At 47.3% G+C, this 27,326-nt stretch overlaps 1 protein-coding gene across 4 annotated transcripts in view; it reads left to right on the plus strand.

Moving 5' to 3' along the window:
* BCAS3 (BCAS3 microtubule associated cell migration factor) overlaps window positions 1-27,326 on the plus strand; it is a gene marked incomplete at its 3' end in the record, with an annotated part of 480,594 nt that overhangs the window by 437,575 nt on the left and 15,693 nt on the right. For all 4 annotated transcript variants that reach the window (XM_084239092.1, XM_084239093.1, XM_084239095.1 and 1 more), the window contains one exon: window positions 21,020-21,187. In XM_084239092.1, coding sequence (XP_084095218.1) covers window positions 21,020-21,187 — 168 coding nt within the window. The remainder of the gene's footprint in view (window positions 1-21,019; window positions 21,188-27,326) is intronic.

Genomic DNA, 27,326 nt, shown 5'->3' on the forward strand with positions numbered 1-27,326 from the left:
CGGAGAGAGGATGATCTCAGTTGTGGGTTGGTGGGTAGACACAGCAGTAGGGCTTTCAATTCCCTTTGGATTCCTTCAGTATTCTTGGTGAAAGAGTATGAAGTCCTCAGCCAAATATGAGAATGGTGGAGAAGGTATTAGAAGTTTGAGGACAAGAACAAATATGAAGTCATCATCTATGAGCATGGAAGAGCAAGCAGACTGAGGAAATATGATTAGAAGGCATATTATGATCCCACTTGATGTTAGTGGGATCATAAATTTAAAGTAAGACCAGTTAGCATGGAGAGTTTGTTCCCAGCAATGAGTAATTGCATGGGGACAATGAACAGGCGGAGAGTTAAGAATTTAACAAGGTTGTGGTTTCACCAGGCAAGTACAGCAAAAGGCAAGAGGGGTCCCGATGTTGAGGGTGTGCACAAGGAGTTGATTATAACAATATGGTGGGAGGAGAGAACACAAAGGGGGCTGGGTGAGGGTTAATGAAAAGCAGGTGGGATTGGTGGATGATAGACTCCCTATCATTGAGGATTGTTGGAGTTGGGGTGCTAAAGGGGGAGAACTGAAAGATCAGAGATGGTGGCCAGAGGGGCACCCTTGAACCTGAGATGGTGATAGTGTTTGCAGGTATTGTGAATTACATCAAAGGAGCAATGATGGCAATGAATGGCGGAAGTGAGCTGGAAGTGAGTAGGTTCAGAAACCTAGAGGCTGGTTTTTCAGAAAGATCATCTACATAACGTAAGACAGATTTTATGCTGGAAAGAGTAATAGTCAACCAGTACCTAAAATTGTTAAGGAGGGGTGGATTGGGGGCATCTGGGGTCAGGAATTAGAGTAGGAGGTGTAGGGAGTAATAGTCATATGACACGAAAGACAAACCTGGGTGCAGGAGAGGCTGTAAAACAGAATTCTGCATTGGTGAGGACAAAGTGGACATCAGCTCCAGCCCAGTGTTGTAAGAGATGTGGGAGAGAAATCAGCCTCTACGGAAGAGGAATGCCAGGAAGGCCGTGTTCTCAAAGGAGATCCTAGAATTTCTCAAAATGCTTCACTTTAGAATTTACAGAGAGGGTGCGGGTACCTACAGTTTTTATTTTGTTTATTCTTTCAACAAACCCTTCACATGGGGAAGGAAGATAGTATATTCTCATTTTACACGAGGACACTGAAACTTTCCAAAGTGGAGGATTCGTCCAGTGACAATCAGCTTGCCAGCGATAGAGCCACACCTTCTGACTCCAAGTCCCGTGCTCTTTCACAGCTTCCTACTCTCTTCCTTCAGGAGGCTGGCCGTCCTTTCATAAAACCCTGAAAACATGCCTGATCCTAACTTGCAAAAAGGCTGTTTTGGAGAATCAAGTGATTGTTGGATCTATTGTCTGCGCGCTCATCCCCGTGCACGTTAACAACCATTCTCTGAGCAGCAGCAAGTTTTTAAACAGATAGCAGTGCCACGTATGGGCTCCCCTTAAAGGGATGACTTGGATAATAATTCTTAAAGGGCAATAATGGGGTATTTTAGTTTTAAGGACTTTAGGTGTCTGAGAACATGCCTAGGCCATGGCTGTCTAGCAATTGACAGAAGAGTGATTATGAGTGGGAGGGAGGCAATCGGTCCTGATGGAAATCATGAACTTGGGGTGGTGTTTCATGGTTTGGTGCTTATGTGTTGTTTCCTTCTTGATTCTCAGAGTGATCGGCAGGCTAGGATTCTCCCAAATGCCAAGGTCCCCCGTCCCTCCTTCCTTGTTGGGCCAGCTGCTCACACAGGAAGCAACATGAATCTGATCATGAAGGGGTTCCCCTGTGTTCATCCACTCAGCAGGCCTGAGTTCTGGATCACTCGTTATACAGTCCTGGGCGCATAGAGATGGACCTATACTATAGACAGAAATGCAGTGAAGGTTGAGAAGTCTCTATCCCTGTACTGTGTGAAGAGATCTCTCTTCAAGAGATATTCGAGAATATTCCTGCACTCTCCAAAAAGTGACCTCTTTGTAACAATATCATCCTATTCCCCAATTGGGTGGACCACCAACCTGGGTGAGTTTGTGGAGGGTTGGTGCCAGATGCCTCCATCTGCCTGCTCTACTGTGGCCCTTCATGAGCACATGGACCATGGCTGTTTGTGCAGAGTGGGTGGCGATGTTTCTAAAAATATCCTCTGGAGCAGCAGCCCAAGCCCTTCCCTTAGCACTGTGTTGTAGATGGCGCCAGAGTGGCCGCTGGCTAGAATTACATGGATGTACCCTGCTTTTAGGAACTAACCACCTCAGGTAGACACACTGACCTCAATGGGGGCTGAGGTGTGCTCTTGGCTTATAGCAGGAGGAAATGCTTCAGAACCACCTTTTTTAAAGATACCCAGGACATGATCTTGTGCCCCAGGAATTTGTTTTGATCTGGGGTGGGGCTTAGGCTGCCATATATTTGAAAAGCTCTTTACTGAGTTCTGACAGTAGCCCCCATTAGGAAGTCGTGATTGAAGAGGTGTCAGCAGAGGTTTGTGCCAATCAGCTGGATGACAAGATCTTCACTCTCCCATTGCCATTTTTCTCCCAGGCTTGAGTGTGACCAAGTGTCTCACCTGACAACTCCCTTCTCAATACTATCCTCCAGGTACTTGTGATTATACAGGCCAGACCAGCACAAAACTCTCCCCCAAGAGAGAACTGCAGTAAGTCTGACTCTGTCACTGACACCCATGAAGAGCTGGAGCCCTTGACCCTTCATTCTGTCTACATCGTCCTTTGACATTAAGTCCCCTTGATCTTTAAGGGCCAACCCCTTCCTAGTTGTTTCTACTTTATTAGAGACATGGCCTCTTCATGCATGACCTGTGCTAAGAGTTGGAGCCATTGCATTGGGAACCGCAGCAGTCAACTCTGGGGCTTCTGAGCCCAGACTATTTCCTCTTAGTCCAGCTTCATCTTCCCTGGGACTTGCTTCCCTCTGCACTGACATTAGTGTTCTACCCATATCAAAGACCCCTGGTTCTCCTCGACCAGTGTAGGGACATTAGGGAAAGTAGGTCTTAAGTTTTGAAGCAACCAAAGAGAATAAAGCAAATGACATCTCTGCCCTCCTGGGACCTAGAGTCTAGAAGAGGAAACAGGCAACCAGCGGTGCCCCTGGTGGGTACCATGCTAAGTAGGTTCAGGGTGGTTTGCTGTGGGTGCACATAGCAGGGGCACCAGACCTCACATGGGGAGTGTCAGGAAAGACTTTCCAGAAGGTCTGTCATCAAGGAATGAGCGAGGCAAAGATGTAAAGGCCCATGATGAGAGGAGCTCAGTGCACTGGAAGAGCAAAAAAAGTTCATTGTATTTAACACAAAGGACAGGGATTGATGTGGAAATGAGGCTGGAGAAGTGAGCAGAGGCTGGGTCATCAAGGAACTTGGCATCTAAGGCAAGGAGTTGAGGCATCACTCTAGTCCCTTGTTTGCCACTTTAAACTGGTCTTTTTTTTACTACTGATGTGACTCTGAAATAGATGTACAGATACACACACACACACACAGGGGCAGATTTCACAGGAATGATTACCACTCTGTCCCTTCTCATTTGGAGGTGACACAGAATAATCTGGATTCATAAACTACCCACCTGGAGCAAGAGCTCATCTTTTTCTTCCACCTTTGGATGCCACCCAGCCCCACGCAGCACCAGCTAGCTGATGAAGAATAGAAGTGACAAGGGCAAAATCTCAGAATGTGTTCATTGAGAAATTAAAGGCTGGAAGAGCTGTTCTCTCATTCTGAACCGACAACCTGCTCTCGCTTTCTCTTTTCAGAGGAGACTCTGCTTCCATTCTGCCTGACTGGCTGACATGGTGATTCTTCAGGGGCCGTGTTTTGTGCTTGTCACTCCTGCACTGGGTCGCTTTTACGATGCCTGAACTTCTGAATCTTTAAAAGAAAGAACTGAAAAGGCAATCCCAGAGGTAGTTAGTTGGCATGTCATCTGCTGAGAATGAGGGAGCAAGTTGTGACAGATTTGGGGAGCTTGAGAAGAGAGGGGATACAGGAAGGAATTGACCAGAAACAAAAGGGGTGGGGGGGGGTTGAAGAGCAGGGAGGGCCTGGCTGGTAAATTTGTCATGGTGCTGGAAGACTCAAGTATGTGCTTTTCTCCAGTATAGCTCAGCAGCTCAGGAGCCAGGAACAAAGGAATTAGATCCTGGATGTGTCTGGTGAAGCAGGAGTATCAGATTGACCAGGAGGACCAGTGACAGGGAATATCTGAGGGTGTTATCTATGAGCCTTGTACACCAGGATGGGCAGCAGGGTAGTGTCACTAGGAGGGTGCCAGGATATTGGGGTGATAGGGAGGGCTCCAGGAGCTGGCCAACTCAGTGAAGTTAGAAACCATCATTAATAAGAATAAGGAAGTGAAAGAGATGGAGAAATGGGAAGTTTCATGATTAAAATTTGGGAATTCTTAAAACCCTAGAAATGCAATTGTGAGAACAGGTGAGTGGGTTGCTAGAGTAATGGTGGAGTTTAAGGGTGCTGGTCTGGGCCTGCACCTAAATATCACACCTCCTTGGCACTTGGTGGGAGTTGATGAGGAGGTGACAGTGGTATAGGGCCCACATCCTCTTGGAAGTCAAGGGATTGACTTAGAAGGTCTACAGAGTCCAGTGACAAGGGTGAGGAGCACTTCTAGATTCCGAGCCTATCTTCAGATTGGTAAGATAATTCCCTTTGAAGAGGCAATGTCATTCACAGAGAACCATTTATATTCCCTCAAGAAGAAAGTACTTCCTTTTATTGTCAGATCATTTTAGTATGATCGAAAAATGAGGGAGAAAACTTCTTTAAAAATTCCCTGAAAGGAATACTAGATGAGATATCAAAATCCTGGCCCCGGCCTCCAGTTCTGTGGCCTAATGCAAAGTCTCTTAATACCTCGGCTTCTTCCGGAAATGAAAGACAACATCATCATAAGGACCCAGGGGATAGTCGAACATTTAAGTATTTGCTGTGTGCAGGTTCTGTACTTGAGCATATTCATTTAAAGCCTTAATATTTTTTTGTTATTCCCATTTTAGAGATGTGGGCATTGAACCAGGAGAAGTAATTTGTCCACATTGTGCCACTATAAAATGACAGAACAAAGGTCTTAAAACCTGAGCCTTTGCCATTTCCTGTGCCATCCATTAGGCTCTGGGAATACAAACCACTCAAGGGGCTAAGTTAGGAGAAGGTATGAGAGCAGAGGTCTTCTCCACACCATGTCCGAGGGGGTTACTGGTGCTGTGCCCATGCAGCAGAGGGACCCCCCCCCCCGCCTGCGCAGGGGGCTCCAGGAAGGCTTCATGGAGGAGCTGGAGCTTGGATTGAGTCTTGGGTCTGCTGTGGAAGGGAACTTGTCACGTCTCTTGGTGTCTCTTCACTTGTTGGTCTGACATGTGGCAGCTCCTTTCTCTGTGTACTGTTTTGCCCCTCGTGGCCACAAAAAAATCCTGTGCCCTTTTCCATAAAAGTCACTTTTCATGATTTTTGAGTACTGAAATCACTGCTCTTATTCTCTTCAGGTTAAACAGCCATAATTTCTTCCCTTCCTTATTTCCTTCCTACTCATGACCATGAGCAGTGACACCATGCTAGGCAGACAGGGTACAGAAATTTAAAACAAAACAAAACAAAAAGAAGCAAATGCTGCCCTCTAGGTACTTAGAGTCTAATGAGAAAGAATGAATAAGACTTAGCCAGAGAGAAACATTCCAGGAAGGGGAGCAGCAAGGGTAAGGCATGGGTGTGCAGAAGAGTCTGGATTGCTGGCCGGGGCCAGATGAGAAATAGTTGTGCTAAGAGGATCAGGCTTTATCCTGAGGCAGGATGAGCACAGTACTCAAAATTGCTTTGTAGAAAAGGTCAATCTCGTGGCACTAAGAAAAATCAAATTAAGTGAGGCTATATTAAGGGGCTGGAAGACCAGTTTAAAGATGGTTGTAATAACCCTAGGGAGTACTGGTGAGGCCCCCAACACTGGCTCTGAAGAATAGGGGGTAGGGGCTTCCCCGGTGGCGCAGCGGTTGAGCGCTGGGTTGTGAAGCTGCCCGCGGCCTCGGAGGCGCCGGTTCGATCCCCGGCTGCTCCCCGGCCACCAGAGGAGGGTCCCACATGGTGCGCAGACCTCGCCTGCCGCCCGCTGCTCCCCTCAGCAGTGTACTTCGGTCCTTCTGCCTGCTCTGCTCCCCGCTCTGGCTCTGGTGAATTCTCTCACCCTCCCGCGCTTCTGACTGTACCCAGTGCATATAATAAACAAAAAACAAACAAATAAATAAATTAAATAAATAAAACATGCCTCTATAAAAAAAAAAAATAGTGGGTAGATTCAAGAGCAAGTATGAAGTAAAGTGCACGGGCCTTTCTGATCAGCTGGTGCGGGGTGAAGAAAGGGAGGAGCATGGGGTGGGGGCAATGAAGAAGACAATGTAGACATTTACTTGGGTAAGGAATAGGGAAGGAGGAACAAGTTTTGAAGAAGAAGAAAAGTGATGAATTGTCTTGAGTTGGAGGTGACTGTGGAACGAAGATATTTGGCCTGACACAGGTGGACTCAGAGGCCAGAAGAGAAATGAGTTAGCCCTTTGGAAGTCAGTTACATGAGAGCAGATGTGCTCACCCAGGCAGAGTGTAGAGAGAAAGAAGAGGGCTGAAGGTAGGAGCCGAAGAAGAGCCAAAATTTGAGAAGCAGAAAGGAGCAAAGCAAAGTCTTGGGCGAGACATGGGGGTGACCAGGAGGGAGGAGGAAAATCATGGGAAACTGAGGCAGGATGGGAGCCACCAGCAGCGTCCCTGGCGTCCAGCCTGGCATTATAGTACCTGGGTTGCCACAGCAGACCATATGCCTATACCTGAGCCCCCATGCTCGTCAGCAGACAGTCACATGCTTTTGCAATCTTAAGAGATTCTTTGACTGGATTTAAGGACCTGCTACTCCAGCGCAATGGTTCCCAAGATTCCTCGATAAGAGTTAAACCCTTTCCCAAACCACTGCACTGAGATATCCTAGGGAAGGGCGTGAAGATCCATTTGTTCAATACCTCAAGTGATTCTTCTCCCCAGGGGAAGCCTGGGGATGATGCTTCAGGCCAGAGGATGTTGAACACCACCTCTCTCCCACCCTGCACACAGAGATTCCCCACCTAAGGTTCTGGAGAATCCCCATAGTCAGCCGCTGTTACTGGTGGGCTCCTCAGATGTGTGCAGAAGGAAAGGGTCACCCACTCATCTAAAGGAGAGTTTCTAAGCAATTGTCTGAGCATTCCGGAAACCAGTAGAAATCCTGCACTTAGAAGGGATAATTGGTTCAGCTCCTCTTCTCTGAAAGCATTTATACTGGAACACCCTCACTGCCCTATGGTGTAGACAGTCTGATTGCCCACTCCATTTTGTCGAATAATGGATCTGAATGTAATTCAGCATTTAAAAAAAAAAAAAACCACCGTATGTTAAAAGGCCCTTAAAGAAGTGTAGAAGAGAGACAAAAGAAGACATTCTTAGATGATGGGAAGGTTTTGGTTTGGGGAAGAACTAGCTATACTTGTTTTTATGTTTAAGACCAAGAGGGCCTCCCCCGTGACGCGGCGGTTGAGCGCTGGGTTGCGAAACTGCCCGCAGCGCCGGCTCGATCCCCGGCTGGATCCCCGGCTGCTCCCTGGCCACCGGAGGAGGGTCCCACATGGCGCGCAGACCTCTCCTGCCGCCCGCTGCTCCCCTCAGCAGTGTACTTCGGTCCTTCTGCCTGCTCTGCTCCCCGCTCTGGCTCTGGTGAATTCTCTCCTCCCGCGCTTCTGACTGTACCCAGTGCTTGTATAAATAAATTAATTAATTAATTAATTAAATCTTTAAAAAAAAAAAAAGACCAAGAGTGAGGGCCTCCCTGGTGGCTCAAGGGGTTAAGAGGCAACCTATGAAGCTATCCGCAGCCTCTGCAGCATGAGTTCTATCCCCAGCCAGGGAGCTGCCCACATGGCGTAGCAGACCTCTCCTGACTCACTTGCTGCTCCCCTCAGCAGTGTATTTCAGTCAATCTGCCTGTTCTGTTCCCCACTCTGCCTCTGGTGAATTCTCTCACCCCCCACACCTCCGGCCTGTACCCCAGCTCTTGTATGTATAAATAAATAAATCTTTAAAAAAAAAGAACAAGAGCGAAATTCACGAAGTATGCTTAATACATCTGTTTCCAGGAGCAATTTTGTAAATAAGGTCTTTGTTGCTATTACAGGTATTTATTAAGCATAGACATGGTTCAGAGGGCCTATGCATCTTGTCTGAAAATCAGACATTGTTATTAATGAGTAGTCAATACAAATCATCTTTCCTAAACAATTGACGTTGAGATATTTTCTTTCCAGGATAGCTCTAGTAAATATACTTACTTGAATATTTCAAGAAGAAGAGACCTGCTGAGTGGTAAAATCAGGAGTATGACTCTAAGGAGCATAGGGACTTCTCTTTTAGGAGTTATTTTAGAATTTAAGGATGGTGCTGCCTGGAGGTAGAAGGGTGACTGAGAAACATCTTTATGAGCTTGCATTCAAACCCATGACACATATCCAGATCAGAATAAAGGGAAGGTTGTTCTTTCATCTACTCGTTCAATAAACATTTATCAGGCACCTATTATGTGGCAAGATCTGTGCTGCAGGCTCTTGGTTCTTAAATATCTTTGGGACATCGGAATGCCTTCAGAAGAGCTCCTTTTGATCCCGGAGGGCAGTAGTTGAGTGTCTTGTGCAATATTAAAGCTCCGGTAAAAATATTATTGGTGAGCTCGCCTTGCTGGTTTACAAATGCGTAGTATGCTGAGCTAGGTGGGCATTCCCACACCTCCAGAAACCAAACTGCTTAGACACTATCCTTATATCTCAAAGGATCTGGAGGGAAGTGGTAAAGAACCAACCTAAGCCATGTGGCTTGTAAGTGTCAAAGAAGTACCTCAGGTGCAGAACCCACGTTATCATCTTAAAGGTTTTATCACATACATTGTCTATTGAATCTTAGCATATTGTCAAGAATTATGTATAACTAGCAGTAATGATTAGCATTATTATTCCTCTGACAGTGGAGAAAACTGGGGTGTAGGAGATTAAGTGACTAACTTGCATAAGGTCACAGCCTGAACTAGCGATCTGCCTTGTCTCTACACCTAACCAAGTGCTCTTTCTGCCTATAGAGAGCTTTGTGACCTTATAACCAACAACCTTATCTGTCCAAAGATCTGTTCCCCTTCCTCATCTCGTGATGGTTCATAAAATAAGTTCTAGGAAGGTGCTACCATGAAAAGAAGAGATGCAGCCTGAATCAAAGGCTACAGGTGACAGCTGCTAGACCTTAGACACCCTGGGCAGGGGTGGAAGAGGATGGCTCACCCGGTGCAAGGGATCACCACCCATTTTGGATCTTGAGAGCAAGATAGTCACCTCCTACTTTAGAAGATTTCAGATCTCATATCCAGTCCTCTTTGCTTTAAAAGGAAAGCCCAGCAAGGGTTAATGACGTCCCCTGCAGAGTTTGGTGAATTTGTTGGTGCATTTGCAAGTTCATTGAGCTGCTCCCTCATATTTCCATAACAAACTGTCTTGGTTTTTATTTATTTACTTGTGTTTTCATAGTCTGAGGGATATGAGAAAACTATTCTCATTGCTTTTCCACCCTAATGACATTCTAAAACTGAAATGAAGCACAATGAGAAATTACTTTTCATTCAGCTGTCACCCTTAGCTCAAGTTAGATGACAGGACCACGTCTGGCCTAGGGGCCTCGTGGCACCTTGGCCTATTTTTTTTTTCTCCTCACCCCTTATGCGTGACTCTGATCCTCCTCTAATCTATTCTGTCTCCTAGGCCCAAAGATAAAAACAGAATTTCCTCCACACACAAACATACTCGCTCTGGACTGACCCTAAACCTGCATCGTGCTGAGGTAGAGCAGCAGCAAAGTGTTGCTTTCTGTTCATGGGAGGAGCTGGCATTTCTTACACAGGGACGGGGCAGAGGAGACTCCACTGCCTTTTGGAACTTGCTTCTCAGCTAGGGAAATGAGTAACATCCTGATTGGCCTCAATGGAGTAGAAATGGGGGGAAAGGAGGGGAAATCCTGGCCCCAAGCTCTAGCCTTGGCCTAGGAATCACTTGGCCCACAGGCGCCAAACTTGGCATACAGTGAAACCAGTGAGTGGAGGGGGAAATCAGTACCAGATTAACACAGCGTTTGGGGCATTTTCACACTTACTAATGAAGTGGGCATTTTACAAGGCCTAGGCCGTCTTCTCTACAGGCAAGCAAGGATTCCCCAGCTCTCTCCTATAGGCAGGAAGGCTGGAGGGGAAAGGGCAGAGACAACCCCAGCCCTGCCTGCCCCTCCACAGCTGTGCAGAGGCCCCTAGTGCCCTGCACTCCCACTTGGCTCCTAGACTGTTAGCGGGAGGTATGAACTTCTGTGTTTGCTTTAATAGAGTGTTAACCTCAGGCCCTAGAACTTGTGTTAACACTTAACACAAGGCTGGAACTGAGGGGAGAGGCCAAGGGACTGGCAGCTGAGGACGATTGGAGGATTGAACTAGTGGGTGGGGAAGGAAAAGGCTAGGAATGGGAGACAGCAACTGACTGTCAGCTGCTAAGTCAACAGATGTCATGGACCCAGGGTGGTGGGCAAGACCAGATTCCTCGGTTATCTGATTTAATGCAGATTCTGACTGCTGAAGTCAGGGCCAGGGCCTGAGAAGCCACACTTCCAACAGGCTTCCAGGTGTTGCCGCTGCTGTTCGGTGGCCCACACTTTGAGCAGCAAAGGTGCAGAGCTCAGGGCGAGTTCTCCCATCTAAACACTGCCCCTCACTCAGCACTCTTATTGCCTCAGCTGTGAAATGGGGAATGGTAACAGTGCTTTCCTCCCTAGGGGTGTTATGAGGATTAAGAGAGAAAATGCCTGTGAAAGCACCTTGTAATGGGGAAAGCAGAGTGCAATGCAAAGGATTATTGTCAGTGCTAAGATTTCTATACCTCACTGCCCGCCCCCCTGTGTGTTCTTGCAGCTTTTCAACCTTTTCCTATGTCCTCCCTGGTTTCATGCTTGGGCCGCTGAGTCAGGGTGACCTGCCAAGGCACAACAAATGCTTGGACATATCAAAGCAGAAAATGACAGTTCCCAGGCACCTCGCTATTTCGGGTATGGAACAAGCCCTGAACTCACCTTATGCGATAAATGCAAGTGATACCAAGCTGAGTCCCACTGCTTCTTCTCTGTGGGATCCATGCCAGGAAATAAGGTCAAAAGTCGGGGAAGGCCCTCCAGGACAAGGGAACTGTGCAGACACTCGTCAGGTTCTCAACAATGGAATCACCAAGCCATCCCACCATCCCACTTCTGTGTCTGTCGCAGGTGGCCACGACAGTATTTCTGTAGTGTGTTCATTTGTTCACTGAAGACCTTCACAGACGGTTCCACACTGTGAGGCAAGAAACTGAGGTGACTGAGGCAAGTCATTCATCCTGAACCTCAGTGTCTGTCATATACAATGCCTGTGGTATGAAATGAGGTGATATAATACTCTGTAAGGTATTAGTCTTCACTGATGGCCTCCAGATCCAGTGGACTCAACTCACTGCCTCTACCCGAAGAACAGTCTGCCTTCATGTTTGTCCTCAGATTACCCTACCCCCTCACTGTGGAATGTCCTGCCTCCAAACTTTCACCTGATGGGAACAGTCCCCAACCACTCAGCTCCCGTAGGTGCCCTCCGGTGTCCAAACCACACTGTTTCTCATCTCACCTCAGGCCCTTAGGCCATGTCTTTGCTAAATGTCTTCATTATGAGTAGGGATCCTGTTATGTAATATGGCCCCTGTCAGAACTGCAGGCCAGACACAGATCTTCATCCCAGGTGCCTGAGGCTGAAAATCTAGTTCAGGTTTGCCCCTTGGAGTGAGATCTGATGGATTTGGGGACAGAAAGAAGTGGAAGGCTGACCACACACTACAAATAGGAATGCCTTTGGCCTAAGCTGGGAGCACCATTTAAAGCCCACATCATTGAGTGACTCCAACATAAATAAGTCACGGATTAGACCCGTCAACTCCAGCACAGGGTGGTTCCCCCTTCCTTTCCCAACAGTCTAGAAGACCAAGAGAACTTCCTCGTCCCAGGTTTCAGACTTAAAATTCTCCTCGGTTGAAAGCCTCAAATGCAACTTATTTGTGTGAAATGTCTTTTAAGACAACAGAAGATTTTAGTTGAGTTGTTCCCCCAACCCCAACTGCCTTGATCTGTAAAATGGAAATATTAGCATCAACCTATAGCGTTGTTGGGATGATTTAAATGATGTGAAGTGCTTCTGTGGGCACAAAAGAGACTCAGCCAGTGCTGGTCGCCTTATCTTTCCTGATACCTGATCACAGACCAATTCTTTGGAATTGGAACTGTCCTAGAAACCCCAGTTCGTGTGCCTGCTTGTCTGGAAAGATACAGTTCCATGAAGTTTTTCCACTTGAGGCGTTGGTAGGTTTCTGAGTCAGTTTGTCTTACTATGTATCCTGAGCCTTGCCCCAGGAACCCTGTAATAGAGCTACGTGTACATTTTCTCTGCACCCCCAGAAGCAGGTCAGAGCATCCTGATGGCAACATTTTTATTGAACTCAATCTACAAACTGATTCTTTTCCTCACACTTGAAGGGTAGAAATGTTGATTGTGCCCAGTTTAAAGCAGATGAGGAAAGGTCATCTAGAATCCTATCTGGGAAAAGGGGGTGTCAGCCTGACTTGGAAAGCTCTCTTCTTCTCTGAGGCACCTCCAGGTCTCCGCTGAGTATAGAACCTGTCAAGAGTCTCCTTACGGGGCCCTGCACTGATGGCAGATCTCTTGGGCTCCCCAGTAAATGGCAGGGGCCCTGCCCAGTGGGCTCAGACATAACTTGATCCTGGTTGTCTCCTAAGAAACTGTGTCCTGTTCATCCCAAGATGACAAGTAAAGGGACTTGATTTAAAAATTGGCTCCTTCCCAAGTTGCTCTTCTAACCCTGTCTAATCTGTTGTATGAAATTTGTAAAGAGGTAGAATTGTTTCTGCCATTTTCCCACACAAGTTGGTACACATTCCTTATTCGAATTAAAAAGAAATATGTCAGATGTATGCAGAGATAAGTCAACACTGGGTGCAGGCACCTGTGACCACTGGGGGGAGAGCCACCTAGCCGAGCCAAGTCAAGCCCAGCGCTTGGCCGGGAAGCGTGGCCCAGATGCTTCTCACATGCTGCCCCCTGGGTCAGCACTCAGTCACAGGGCATATTTGTCTTTCTCAGCTTTTTCTTAGTGTGTGTTTGTTTTATACTGATTATAAAAATTATAGAAAACATGGAGCAAGGATCCAGTGACAGAAGAGGCAGCCATAGTTAACATTTTCTCATGAATCATTTAAAATGCTTTTCTAGGCTTCCTTTACTTTGCTTGTACTTACTCTACAATTTTGGTTTAACGCTCTTAGAGAATTTTCTCAGTTATAAACATTGTTTTTCATGACTACCTAATATTCTACTTCAAGAATGAAGTAGGATTTACTTAACAAATACCCGTCTATAACAAGGCTATCTTTATGTTTGGTCTGTGGGCAACAACGATTGTTTACTTGGGCTGGATTTCTGGAAGTAGCTTCCCTACTTCAGTAATTGGGCATGTTTTTGAAAGATTCTTAATATATATTGCCAAATTGCCTTCCAGATAGTTCATACCAATAATATTCCTGCCAGCAGCAGTCTATCCCATGTCATCCTTGCCTCTTTTGTATATGATTCTATTTCTTTTAAAAAAAAAACAATTTAGAGAGCTGAAATACTCTGTCCCACCCTCAGATGTGGGGCGATCGTGGGGATGTAAGGGACCTAATCTTAGAACTAAGAGGCCACTTCACTCCCCTCCCATAGCCCCTGCAGGCATCCTCAGAGAAGTGGGGGACATATACCACTTTGATGCTGTGTCCCCCCATCAATGGTCCTTGCTATATAATGACTCAAGGCTACTCAACTTGAATGATGGGGTTGCTCAGACTAGGGGCCTGTGCGACTGTTCCCCACCTACTATGGGTCCTCTGGCCGCTTGCCTTCTGGCCTAGAGGTGTTGCCATTCCCTTTCCTCACTTTCTGAACATTTCATGGAGCCCACCAGCCCTCCCAGAGCCCTGGGTAGTGGGCTCTGCAGGCCCAGCCCTGTGCAGTTACACAAAGTGCTTTTTCTGGTAGTTTGGAGCAGGTGCCCCCACCACCTCAAAGGGCAGATGCTCATGTCCCTTTAGATGGATTATTTTCCCAGGGCTCCCGAATAAATTCCCACAAACTTGATGATGTTTATCTTATTAATTTTTTAAAAGCAAAAATTTTTATTTTTAAAAAACAGTAATTTATTTTCTCATTTTTTTTAAGATTTATTTATTTATACAAGAACCAGGGTACAGTCCAGATGTGCTGGAGGGTGAGAGGATTCACCAGAGACAGAGCGGGGAACAGAACAGGCAGATTGACCAAAATACACTGCTGGGGGGAGCAGCGGGCAAGACAGGAGAGGTCTGCTGTACCATATGGGTATCTCGCCAGCCAGCTGGGAATCAAACCCGCACTGCAGAGGCTGTGGACAGCTTCGCAGCACGGTGCTCAACCACCTGCGCCACCAGGGAGACCCTATTTTCTTATATTTCTGGAGGCCAGAAGTTGAAAGTCAGAGAATGAGCAGTGCCACACCCCTTCCAGAGTCTTCAAGGGAAAAGTCTCCCTTGTCTCTTCCAGGTTCTGGCCGCTCCTGGTGTTGTGCCACCGTCACAGTGTCAGTCAGTCTCTGCCTCTGCCTTCACGTGGCCTTGTTCCCTGTGTCCAGGGTCGCTCCTTCCTTTCTCTTCTAATAGGGATACCAGTCGTTGGATTTAAGACCCACCCTAAATTTAGGGTGTTCTCATATCGAGATTCTTAGTTACATCTGCAGAGACCCTGTTTCCAAATCATGGCATGTTCTGAGGTGGACATGCCTTTTGGAGGGACCCCATCCATCCCACTAATGTAGGTAAGGAAACCTAAGACCAAAGAGGCCAAGTGACTTTCCCAAGTTCTTACAGTGAGAAAATATCAGGAGATGGTGCTTATAAAACAAGATTTTTTTTCAGGTGACTGCTTGATTATGTTATCTGACTCCTAGAAAATGAAGTTTGGTCCTTTTTATCTGAGATACCACCATCATCATTTCACCATTCCTGCTAGTGTATTATTGTTGGTTACACTGTGATTGTTAGGGCCAATGTGATCACCCCTATATATGGGAGTCTCCCATTTATTCTCCATGTGTTAAATGGGGGAAATTAAGACCCACAGTAACCAGGAAATTTAGTGGGAGAATTCCAGTTATAACCTACGTGTCTTGATTTGTAATCTCTCCTCCACCCTGAAAGTATGAGTTATGATCATATGTTGCAGCAGTGGAAGTGGCCGGTGTTAAATTGTGACGAAATTCCTGATGTCTCAATTATTGTTGAGTCCCTCTTCCTTGGCCCAGGACCCTTTGATATGCTGGCCACATGTGGCGGTCTGTTCATGGACCTCTGGTGAACGACGGATAATCCCTGGTGGCCCTGAGGGCCTGTGAGAACAGCTGTGCTTGCCTCACTTCATCTGGCACATCAGCATCTCCTGGCTTGCCAGCATTAGCTAAGACTTTGCTCTGCTTTGCTGGTACCTTTCCTTTCTCTCTTGCTCATTTTACCTCTGAACTGTAGTAGTAGATGGTTTTCAAAATAACCTAACCCCCAAAGGCAACCCCCTCAACCAAATGAATGACTATGGGACAAACATGGTAAGCTGACTGTCGCAAGTTTGGGAAACATTAGATAATCCAAATCCTAAAAGATTACCCAATTTTAGGCCCTTTTACTCTGCACCAAGACTGTAGATGCGGCATCATGCTTTCAGGGGAACTACTCTAAAGGATTGAGAGGTACAGATAGGGGCCTCCCAGTCTCTCTTCCTCACACAGAGAACCAGTCTCTGCAAGTCACAAAACCATGCATGTTGACATAGTGAAGTGTGCCTGTAACCACCCACAGTGACCAAATAAAGCTAAGTCCTTGGCCTGTGCTCATAGGCACCATCCTGTAGAGTATGGCCAGGTGCTCTCCCACGTTTAGTTCAGTGAGCTAGCAAGGAGGCTGTGCTGTGCCGCCTCCCTCGTGCAGGGGATCATCTCTTAGTCATCTTGGGCATCATTGTTATCATTTGTTTTATCATGAGCTCTCACCCAGAAGGGCTTAAGTATTGAAGGACATTGTCTAATGAGCAATGAGAACTCTCAGAGCTTAATAAGAGCAGTAGTTAAGGCTTGACTTTTGGTACTGGCCTCCCTGGTGGCTGGAAATCTGATCAACAGGCTCCCAGAAAAATCCAAGCCCTGGGCTGAAGCTAATTGATGCAATGCAGGAGGCTGCGCCACGGTCTCCTAAATAGCAGGGGCGTGATTAGACCCTATCAGCTCAGAAGAACATCCCGGCTCCGCCACGCCACCTCCACCCCCTGGGCTTCCTTGCCCCTCAACAATGGTGCACAAAAGGCAGAGCGTGTGTGCCCCTGGCCTCCCCTGAGCCGCTAGCTTACCAGCTGTCACAGCGCGGTGTTAATGGTTTGCGAAACCCAAGAACATGACCCAGTTCTCCTCTGGGGAGAAACTATAACCCAGGATGCCGTGCTGGGAAGCAGGATTCAGAAAGCTCACCTGTGTGGGGCTGCTCTCCTTGTCACCCGAGGCAGATTGTTTTGGTTCTTCCAAGTCCACAAATCTCAAATTTAAAATAAGCACATGGAAACTGGTAATGTGATACTGTGATGTTGTTTTTGCTCACCTACTGTCTTCCTTCTATTTAATTTGAGCTCCCTTTTCTGCATCCCCTTGATCTCATTCCTCCCAGTCTTGGCGTTGGGTGTTTAGCCTCTGGTACCCCACCCAAAGGGTGTTGACTCTGAAGTAACTCAGATTTCTCCGATGGGACTGATCGAAACTTGGAATTCAAGGGTGGGCTTCAGTGGTGTCCATAAACACCCTGAAATTGGTGACGTCATTTTATGTATGCAGACACACTTCACTGGCAGGTGGATAGTTTCATCAGCTTCACCTGAAAAGTAAAGAAATTTTCATACAATCGGTTCATACAAGTTTGCTCATTCTACTTTGGGTAGTCACCTAGGGCTTCACTGAGCAGGTGAGACCTGAACTGGATCTTGGGAAATGATACTCGGAGGATAACGTGGTGGGAGGCAACCTCAGAGAAGAAATTCCTAGGGAACATCATGGGAAGACCATTACACTTAGAAGCAGTGACCTTAAGTTACCTCCCTTCCCTTAGCCCCAATAAAATATAAATCTGTTAAATGGTGACTATTGCTACTTCCCAGCGTTTTCTAAAGAACCATCAGCTCTTTTCTTTTTTTGGCTCATTCTGTATCCCTGTACCTCAGGGCTTGACTCATATCATAGTGGATGCTAATCAATATTTGATAAATGTGAGTTAACTGAAATAGTAAACGTGAGAGGGCTTTGTAAACAGCAGCGTGTTGCTTCAGCAAAAGATCTTTGTTGCTAAGTATGTATTTTTTGTGCTTTGCAAAACAGCCTGCAGTGAGTGTCTTCTCCCCCTTGAAACTGACCCTTTCCCCTGTAATGGGACTCAAAGGGCCAGCCCATCTGATGGAGTGTCTCTGGGCCGGCTAGATGAATGATAGCTGTGCTGACAATGCTGACAAGATGTGCAGTTTCCTAAGAGCCCAGAGGTGACCTCATCCTCTAAGGGCTCGGCCTCTTAACCCCAGCCCCTGCTGACACACACACACCTGCAGCCCTTCTTGCTCCAGGACCCGGAGAGCCGTGAGCTCCTTCGCTGTCCTCATCTGCACTGGCCCGGGTGGGAGGGCTGAGGAAGGGGGCATTGCAGAGCTTCTGCTGGGACTCCTAGCAGGATAAGTGAACTACCGATTTTTCTCCCAGTGACTTCTCAGCACAGTAAAAACCACCAGATGTTCCTTTGCTGAACACTTTTTCTATCCCCAACTGCTCTTACCCATAACTCCCTAGCAGTGCCCTTGCTAAAAAAGAATAGGTTCGATCTTTTGTTTACTTGTTTTTCTCCTGTGCCATCCAACAGGCTGACTCAGCGGCCTTCCTATGATAGTCCCAGGATGGTGGGTTGGGTGGGAGTGAGAAAAACTCGTAAAAGGCATTGAATGAAGGTGACAGGAGTGCCTAATACAAGTTAGGAAAAATAGAGATGATTTCTCCATGTAACAATTCTCCAGTGCGGAGAAGTTACCCCCCTCCCTGCGGTGAAGGGAAGCAGTGTGTGAGCCGATCAAATGAGCCCCAAGCTAGTATTAGGAGCCCGTGTTCCAGATCTGTCACTCAGAGACTGTTGGGCAAGCCACTGCACCTCTCTGAGCTTCCAGCACCTCCTCTATAAATTGGGGTAGTATCCATCCTACTTCTCAGGATCATTGTGGTCATCAAAATTTGCAACAATGTCTCAAGTAGCACAAAGTCACACATGTGAGTCACTGTCAAGCTCTACGTGCGCGGACCCAGTGTGTGCAGAGTGGTAATGGGTTCCGCATGAGCTTACCTCTCACCACTGCGATCCTCACCATAGTCCTGCCCTTTTTATGGATGAGGACTCAGAGGCTCAGAAAGCAAAGAACTTGCCCAGAGCCACGCAGCTAATATGCACTGGAGTCTATATTGAAGTCCAGGTAGTTCATGACTCTCCTCCTCTGTCCTGTTCCTTCGTCCCTAAAAGTATTACATACTCCTGTGGCCTTAATCATCTCTCACGGGCCCATTCCACCCTCTTCCATGAGTTCTTCTTGCTATAATATCTTCCTGGATTTTTTTGTTTTCCTCCTGGAAACTGAAATTCTGACATCCCCTTGACCTGCTATTGCCTTACCTGCCCTGATCTCTAAGTGCAGTGTGTGGAGTGCCTTTCTACAGGCGCCCTGCTCCCTTCCATTCCCCAGGCTCCGGGTTATCTCTGTTCATAAGAAAGCTGCCGCCTCTGCCCTGAGGATACAGGGAGAAAGAGCTTCTGGAAATCGCTATGCACAGATGTCCCAGGCAGACCCTGCAGAAAACAATGAGGCTCTCGCTCTTGATCTTGTCAACTGAGAGTGGGGCAGCACCAGAGGAAAGCGCATATTCCTGGCAGGACCCTTGCATAAGCTCTTTACTCCTTTGAGATGGGGCAAAAGTTATTAACTCCACTTCAGAGATGGAAAAAGATGATAGAGAGACTTGTCTCACATCACTTAGTGACTGGATTGCAGAATCAAAACCTTGGCTTAGGTTATCAGTCCCTGTGTGTCCTTGGGGACTGGGTACCTTTGAGTTGTTGCTAATGTTGGTCAGGTGTTTTCTCTAGGCTTGGCACTGCCAGTGCGTGACCCCAGGGCTGATACTCTGCACTACACCCCCACTACCCAGCACCTGGCTCCCCAGGTTTAGGGCAGCTTCCTACTCCTGAGTCCTGCCTGACAAGCTGACCCCCAGCCACCCACTCCCAAGGTGGGCCTCTTCATGGGAGATGCATCTGTAGATGCTGCCCGTGCTCCCAGCGCCAGAAATCTACCCTACAATTAGGCAAGAGATAAATCAAAGCCAAACTTGGCTGATGACATTCAGGAGCCAGTAGTGACCCTTGCCACACATATAAATCCCGGCAGGCTGGCCAAGGGCCTTTGTCTAGTCAAGAAAGCTCAGGATTATCTGGCCCTCTTTGCTGATGTATGGAGTCACCCACTGTCGGAGTGTTTACTAACGGTTATCACCTCAATGCTTCGGCCATTATCAGAGGCAGGGCCGCCTGCCGGGGCTGGGCCTCGCACCCTCTCTATTACCACCTGTCAGTGGCAGAGAGTGTGTGCTGATGCTGCCCAGTCCTGGCTGCCTAGGAAAGATAGTTTCTGACGGCTGATCAAAGAGGAGAAGCAAGGCCTGATAAAGAGTGTGTGTCGCGCTTACTTTTAACTTTGGGAAACATTGGCATTTGCATTTTTTTCCCCATCTTCCTGGTGCTGGCAGGAACCAAGCCCAATAAATGCGGTGGATTCAGTTACCTAATCACTGGGGAAATGGTATGTGCTTAAAGCAACAGAGCATGACTATAATCTCCTTCCAAGAGAGAGTAGATGAAATAAGCTTTCACAGAAGACTTGCTGTATAATAAAGTAGAATAATTTAAATTTGGACTTTGAAGTGATCTTGCATGCAAAATCTAATCTTGGCATTCAGCAGAACACCATGTTCCTTTTAGAATCAGGGAGCAGCTTCAGAATAAGGAAAGATCCTGGCTGAAGATACTATCGCTGAACTCCACTGCTAGCATCCCCCCCAAATGGTGCCCGAGTTGGGTGCATGTCCTCGGGCAGCTGGGACACTAGCTGTGGAGCCGCAAAACCTGAGTTCTAGACTGAGACACCAGGAGATGTGAGCACTTGAGCCAAGTCTACCACAAACTTGCTGTTGGGTCTTGGGCCTGAGAGTCAACTGTGAAATGAGGTTTGGTATAGATTATAGAGCAGAGGGGCTTGGGGTTTGTTTTTTTTTGTTTTTTTTTTTTTGTTTTTTTTTTTTTGGTGTTGTTGTTGTTTTTAAGTTAAGCTATCTAAATCCTTTGTGAAGTGAATTTTTAGGTGGAGTCTGTTTTATCAGAGAAAAGTAGAGGTGTTCTGAAGCAGTCCTGAAGACTTTAGAGGAGCCAGCTGGCTCCTCAGAAAACAGTTGAAACACCACTGTCTGATGACCTGGAGGGCTACACTCTGCTCCGGGGGCACAGCTGCTCACTCTGCCCTACAACTACATGTGCCATGGGGCGCTCTCCTTCCTCTGCCCCGAGGAAGAGGCTGGGCAGGGAGGGGAGTTGGTGGTGGACAGACAGAAAGCACAGCCTGCTCTCACCACTGTGGACTCACTGTCAGATGTGCCGTGTGTGCTGCAGGTACCTTTGACCGGAGCGTGACCCTGCTGGAGGTGTGTGGGAGCTGGCCTGAGGGTTTCGGGCTACGGCACATGGCCTCCATGGAGCACACGGAGGAGGGCCTGCGGGAGCGGCTCGCTGACGCCATGGCCGAGTCGCCCAGCCGGGACGTCGTGGGCCCTGGAACAGGTAAAAGCAGCCACAGACTCCTAACCTGACAGGGGCCTGACTGGCACCTGTTGGTATGGAGTTTCTGTGGCAGAAGAGGATGTGTGTTGGCTTTAACTGCTGTGATTGCTGTCCATTTGGGAAGTCTCCTGTTTGGGGGAGCCCTGTGTAAAGGGGAGTTCCCAGGGGAACTGACCCTGCCTGTATAGAATACTGCATACAAAAGTGCCGTGATAAACACAGTGGTTTTGTATAAATGCCCCCAGCATGACTCTCCCAGGGGAGGGACAACCTTGGGGCCTCCCCAGGTCTTCAGCAGCCCAAAGGCATTGAGTCCTCAGGCAGCCTACCTTCCACCATGCTTGAGACTTTATAAATTGGCCAGTGGCTGTGGGGCCTGCCAACCTGGGAGGAAACAAGCCTGATGCCTTTTGCCCTTGCACTCTTGGCTCTGAGAAGGCCTAACCGCTGGGGCCTGGGGTGGCCTCTCACATCCAGAGAGCAATCAGAAGACATCCTTAGATGGGAGCGAGCCCTGTCCCAGGCAGGCAGGTGTACACGTGCGCACACATTCACACACCATCTCCACACAATTACAGCAGAGCCTGCCTCTCTTTTCCAAAGCACCTCTTTATTCTAGATATCTGTGTGTGAGTGGCTATGCTTGCCCTGCCTTTTTGCCTGAGACCGCCCCTACAGGCCTCTTCCCAGCTCTCTGAGGTCAACGGGAACTTTGTACTGGGTGGAGGGATCCTGGCTGCAGGCCCTCCCTCTATTGCTTGCCAGAGTGTTCTCAAGACCATGAGACTGTTAGTCTTCACTGTGAACTCTCCGTCCCTGCTCCGACCTGGAGAGAGAGCCCCAGGGACAAGCACCTTTCAACCTGGGGGCAGGAATCAAGACCAGCAAGATTTTAGAATCAAAGCATTTCAGGCAAGGCTTGGAACGCTGCATCATCACATAGTCTCACCTTTCCGCAGATGCTCTGAATCCTTTAGCTACTTGGTTTTAGCAGTTAAGCTTTTCTCTCTTTTTTTCTCCATCTCATGTCAATCCCTCTGTTCCTACACTAAGAAGACAGAGATATATTATACTCAGCGCTGTCTCCACAGCTCTAGCTTCATGCCTCCCATAGAGCCTGAGTAATAATTGGCAAATGGACAGAATGGATGCAGGACAGGGAGAGAAGGTCTGTGGCTAGAGATGCAGAAGTGCCTTATCAGGCCATCTCTCAGGACCAGACCCCCATCACACTCCTTTCTGCTCTGGAAAGAAAGGAGAAGCAAACCTTGGAAATGCAGCCAGCCACGTCCCACTCCCACGAGCCCACACATGTGCACAGCTGTCCATGCCACCGTTCTCCACCTGGATGTAGAAACGAGAAGCTCTGACCCCATCTTCCCTGGAAGTTGTCCTCAAGGAGGAAGGCTTTGCCTTTTCTGAACCTGACTAGGAGTTCAGCCTTTCCCCTGCGCTTCAGGTGCTCTTGGCCAATTTGGGCTCACATAAGCCTGGGCCTGGCACCACCAAATTCCATCCCCAGGACACCGCCTTCCAGGTACTAACGCCACCACCCCGGGTCAGCTCTCTGCTCCGGTCACCTTTTTCAGAAGCTCCTTGGAGCACCTGAGTTTATTCCGGAAAACACATTTGAAGGTGCATTCAGTCAGATTTGGGGAACTTCACCCTGGCACAGACAAGTTAGTAACCTGAGCAAAACTGGCAGCAATTCATCTGCCAGACAGCTGAGGGATTCAGAAAAGTCTTTGTGACCTTAAGCAGTTTCTGAAATTAAAAAAGAGGGAAAGGAAATTAAAGCTGCATGACCTACGGGTCAGAAAACCTGAGACACCTTTTTTTTTTAACCGAAGGAGTTCGTTTTCCTCTCCAAACTACCACCAAAAGGGATTCATTTGATTTTCTCTGGCCACATTAAATGTATGTTTTTGTTTTTAATTCACCTCCATTTTACAAGCCAGTAAATCAAGCAGATATTACGGAAGTTAACCTGCTTCTCTCTGCTGTTGTTGAGAATCGCTTTCGCTTTTTACAACTCCAGCTAAAGTAGTAGCTGGTGGTGCCTCCCATGATCTCGAAGTTACCCCCCACGCCAGAGGCAGCCAGAGAAATTCAGTTCAATGTGGATGAGAAATTCCAACAAGTCACCCTTCGCCCAAAGCAGTCTCTTGGTCCCTCTCTCTCTTCCCAAGACCCTGCTTGTCTGGGTGGCTCACAGGACATACAGATATGGGACATCCAGTGTTTGCCAGTGCCAGGTACTGTCCTGCACAGAGAGGATCGAGTCCTTTCATGCCTCCCAGCAGGCACTTCATTTGGTAAAGCCACCAGACGATGCCTCCTTATCAGTGTGAATGAGGCAGACTCTCAAACTCCCTGACACTTAAGCCCATTATGTAGCAAAGCCTCACCATTACACAGGGTTAGCCAGGGATGTACTGGCAAATGTTTACCCACTCATTCACCTGATGGGTAGCATTTGTGCATTTCTATGGTGTAAAAATTCAAGCTATCAACCAGGATGTCAGTCTGCTAACAGAATTCCTGGGAATGTAACAGACAACTAGCTCTAGTACCCCACTAGCCAGCTATACCACAGGACAAATCAGCTGTCCCCAAAAGTAAAGCAAACCCTTTGAAACCATAACTGGAAACCAGCAGCCCCATCTATATCTGGGAGCTGGTTAGAAATGCAGCGTTTCAGGCCCCACCCAGCCCTACCAAATCAGCACCCGAATTTTAATAAGATGTCTATGCTTACTCAAGTTTGAGGTCTGTTTTAAAACATGGTTAACCTATGAACAGATGTTAGCTCTGTCTTCTGTCAGGGCCACTGCCCAATTAGTCTATTTTTAGTCACATGTGCGATTTGCATGGTCAACCCTACCAGAGCTGGCTGAACTGTTTTCTTACTATTACACCCTTTGCCCCTGGGTACCTTTCTGTTGTCCCCATTCAACAAAAGTCCAAATGGAAGTCAGTGCAGCTCTGTTCTTAGACTTCGCTTGCCGAAGAAAAAAATCACAAATTGTTCAGATTGGTGCCTCTGCAAGTTCATGGTCTCTGCTCCCCAGTGAGCCCTGACAGCCTTCTCCATTTTCCAGTGCCCCCTTCTCCTGTTCTCAGTTTGCATTCATCTTTTGCAGCAGAATCCAGTTCCCAGAACAGTGTCTGGCACATAGTAGGTGCACAGTTTACTGTTTACTGAATGAGTAAATTCTACATTCAGCCAAGAAGTTAGCAGTTCCACAGCAGTTCTGCTTGCTGCTGTCACTTCTCACCTGTTTTCATTATTTTAGAGATGCCCCAAGTCCTGGGTCCTCTTTGAGTTTGTATTTTTTTATTTCCCCCCAGCTTTTGCTATTGATTTAGTATGGTGCACAAGCTCATCCCGTCATCCTGAATCATTCTCTTTCCTTCTTCATGGATACTTTTTCAAATGTCCCTGTTTTTACATCTCATACCCGCCATTTCATCTCTCCCCCTGAGAGAAAATGGTTGTCATTCATCATCATTATTGGTTTCCTGCACCCAGGCCCTAAATGTCCCTGCAACTGCCTTCTCCTCTGCCCCCTGTGGAGGGGAGGAGCAGTCCTGCACCCAGCCTGACCCCCCGCAGCTGCGCTGCTCCCAGCCACGCCACTGCACGTCTGGGCTGTACCTCCACTCTTCCTGGAACCATGCCCTGCCTTCTGGAAGTGCTCTCCCTGCGGCTCCTGTCTCACCGCACTCTCCTGGATCTCTTCTGCCTCTGGCTACTCTCAGCCCCTTCTCTGGGTTTTCCTTCTCTGTCAGCCTTAAATTTATTTCTGAAGACCCTAGCTTGGCCCTCTCCTATTCTCCCTCCATCAGTACAGAGCAGTCTGTTCCTGTGGCCTTGATTACACTCCATAAACTGACTTTCCAAATAATCTCCAAGTTGCCTTTCTCCCCACATCTCCAGAACCATTTATCCCATCACCTACCAACATTTCCATGTGGCCCAAACTGAGTCCTGTGCCCCAGCCTGGTCCTTCTCCAGGCTCCCCCGTCTCATGGTGCATAGAGCCCTTCTAGACCAGCGCCGCCACCCGTCTCCTCGCTTACCGCTCTGTACAAACTCCAGCCAAGCTGAACTCCCCGGAGGGTCCCTAAGCACACGTGCTCTGTCTGCCTGCCAGGCCTCTGCACATACTTCTCCCTCTGCCTGGAATGCTGTCTCCCACAGCCCCCGCTCCATCACCCCCCACAAAATAACTTGACTAATTCCTGCTTACCAGACATTCCTTTCAATATTGCCTTTTCTAGAAAAACAGAATTTCTTAAATAAGCAAAACATTGACTTCCCCGACTTGTTTTGTATCTAGGTAAAGATATAATCTAATACCAAAAAAAATTTTTAATAGACACCTGGATACATGTTAAGTACATTTTCATTTCAACCACTCTTCAACTAAACCTTGTTTTTCTTTTTTGCTTTCTTCCACATCCAACAACACAATTCCCAGGTCTGGGCCCCAGGTCCTGAATGGCTGTTTAACGTGTTCTTGACACGTCTGTCTTGCAGGCAGCCTCCTTTTGCTGCTGTTGACTCTTAAGAGCTCACTAAGGCAGCTGTCAAGGTCAAGAGGGACTGTCTCTTCCTTCTCATGAAGATTTCCTTCCCATGTGGCTTCCTGCAGGGCTGGTGATGGTTTCATTCTTTACAGTCACAGCGCTACAGGTAGAAAAGAGGCCTCATTTTTTTCTGCCTATCATCTCTTTTAACAGAGTCCATTCTAGCCCAGAAGCAGTTACTCCTGGAGATCATAAGAAAATCTTTGCCTCTTACCCTCTGTCGCAAATACCCACTGTCCAATATAATGGACGGTGCATTCTAGTACGTTCACTTTTTTTTTTCCCAAATGTGGTCCTTACATGCTAAATTGATATCATAATATATCAGCAAATTCCAGTCTACACTATAAAATCCAGTGCTCCAGATTATTCTGCTAAATCCTCTGAGTTTTCCTATATGTATGTCAATTACTCAGCAGAAAAGGCCTGGAGATTATTATTAACTAAAACTCTTCCAAAGATTTGTCAGAACCTGCTTTTCCTCAGTGAAAGGGCTGTGCCTTTTTTTTTCCTACTTAACATGAAAAGCACATTTTTAACATCACACGCAGTTTTTAAAATGGTCACGGGAATATTCAATAAGTCAATGAACACATATCCGTTGATTGCCTATGTTTTGCAAAAGTGTATGTGTGTGTGTGTGTGTGTGTGTATGTACTTGTGTGTACATTAATAACATTTTCATTTCAGGACTGTAGAATTAAACTTTCCATATATTCTAGTTATGTTGCTGAAGTTGACCAGATGTGTACCTCTAGGATTAACTCTTCTAAGGGACCTTAGAACTCCTGCTTGGAAGATTTTGGTGCTAGGGCTGTATTTCCTATAAGGGTCATATTAGTACCGCATGATCAGGGGACAATGACTGCAGCCATGGAGGCAGTGAATTAATTCTCTTAAATTTTAGACATCCCTACTCTCTGGCCAACTCCTTATTCAAAGGAAATAATTGGATTATCGGCATTCATTATAAGAGACTAGTTGATCACATTGGACTTTGCCAACATTCCAGAAGAGGTAGCAGTTGCTAGAATTATCCATTCCGTGGATTAAAAAAAAAAAATCTATGGCTCAGAGGGGAGAACTTTTCCCAGTCCAGAGCCAGGGGTAGCTGGTTCCTGGGGCCTGATTCCCTGCAAAGCCTTGGAAATAGGAAGCGAGTTGTGTCATCCCAGGAGGCTGGAGAAGGGACATTTGTGGGTGCTCTATGGGATCTCTAAATTTCCTTGCCCAATCTTGAGATTTTCTAATTCTAAATGAAGGGTGAGCCTCCTGTCTGGGACCTGGGGTAACCACCCTGTTTCTACCTTAAGCAAACCCAGGGTCAACGGGCCAAAGATGCTGCTTTTCGTGCAGTCTGGCTCCTGCTCTCATTGCCCGCCCTTCAGAACACCCACACTGGTTTGATCTTTCCATGGAATCTTCTCATCTCCCTTCAGGCTCTGCATGAGTCAAAATGATATTCTCTCCAAACACCTCAGAAGGATTACAATCCCTGGGTCTCCTGAGAGTAAGATGACCTCTCCTCTCCACACTGACCAGTGTG

The sequence above is a fragment of the Talpa europaea genome, assembly GCF_964194135.1.
Source record: "Talpa europaea genome assembly, chromosome: 7".
Taxonomy (NCBI): domain Eukaryota; kingdom Metazoa; phylum Chordata; class Mammalia; order Eulipotyphla; family Talpidae; genus Talpa; species Talpa europaea.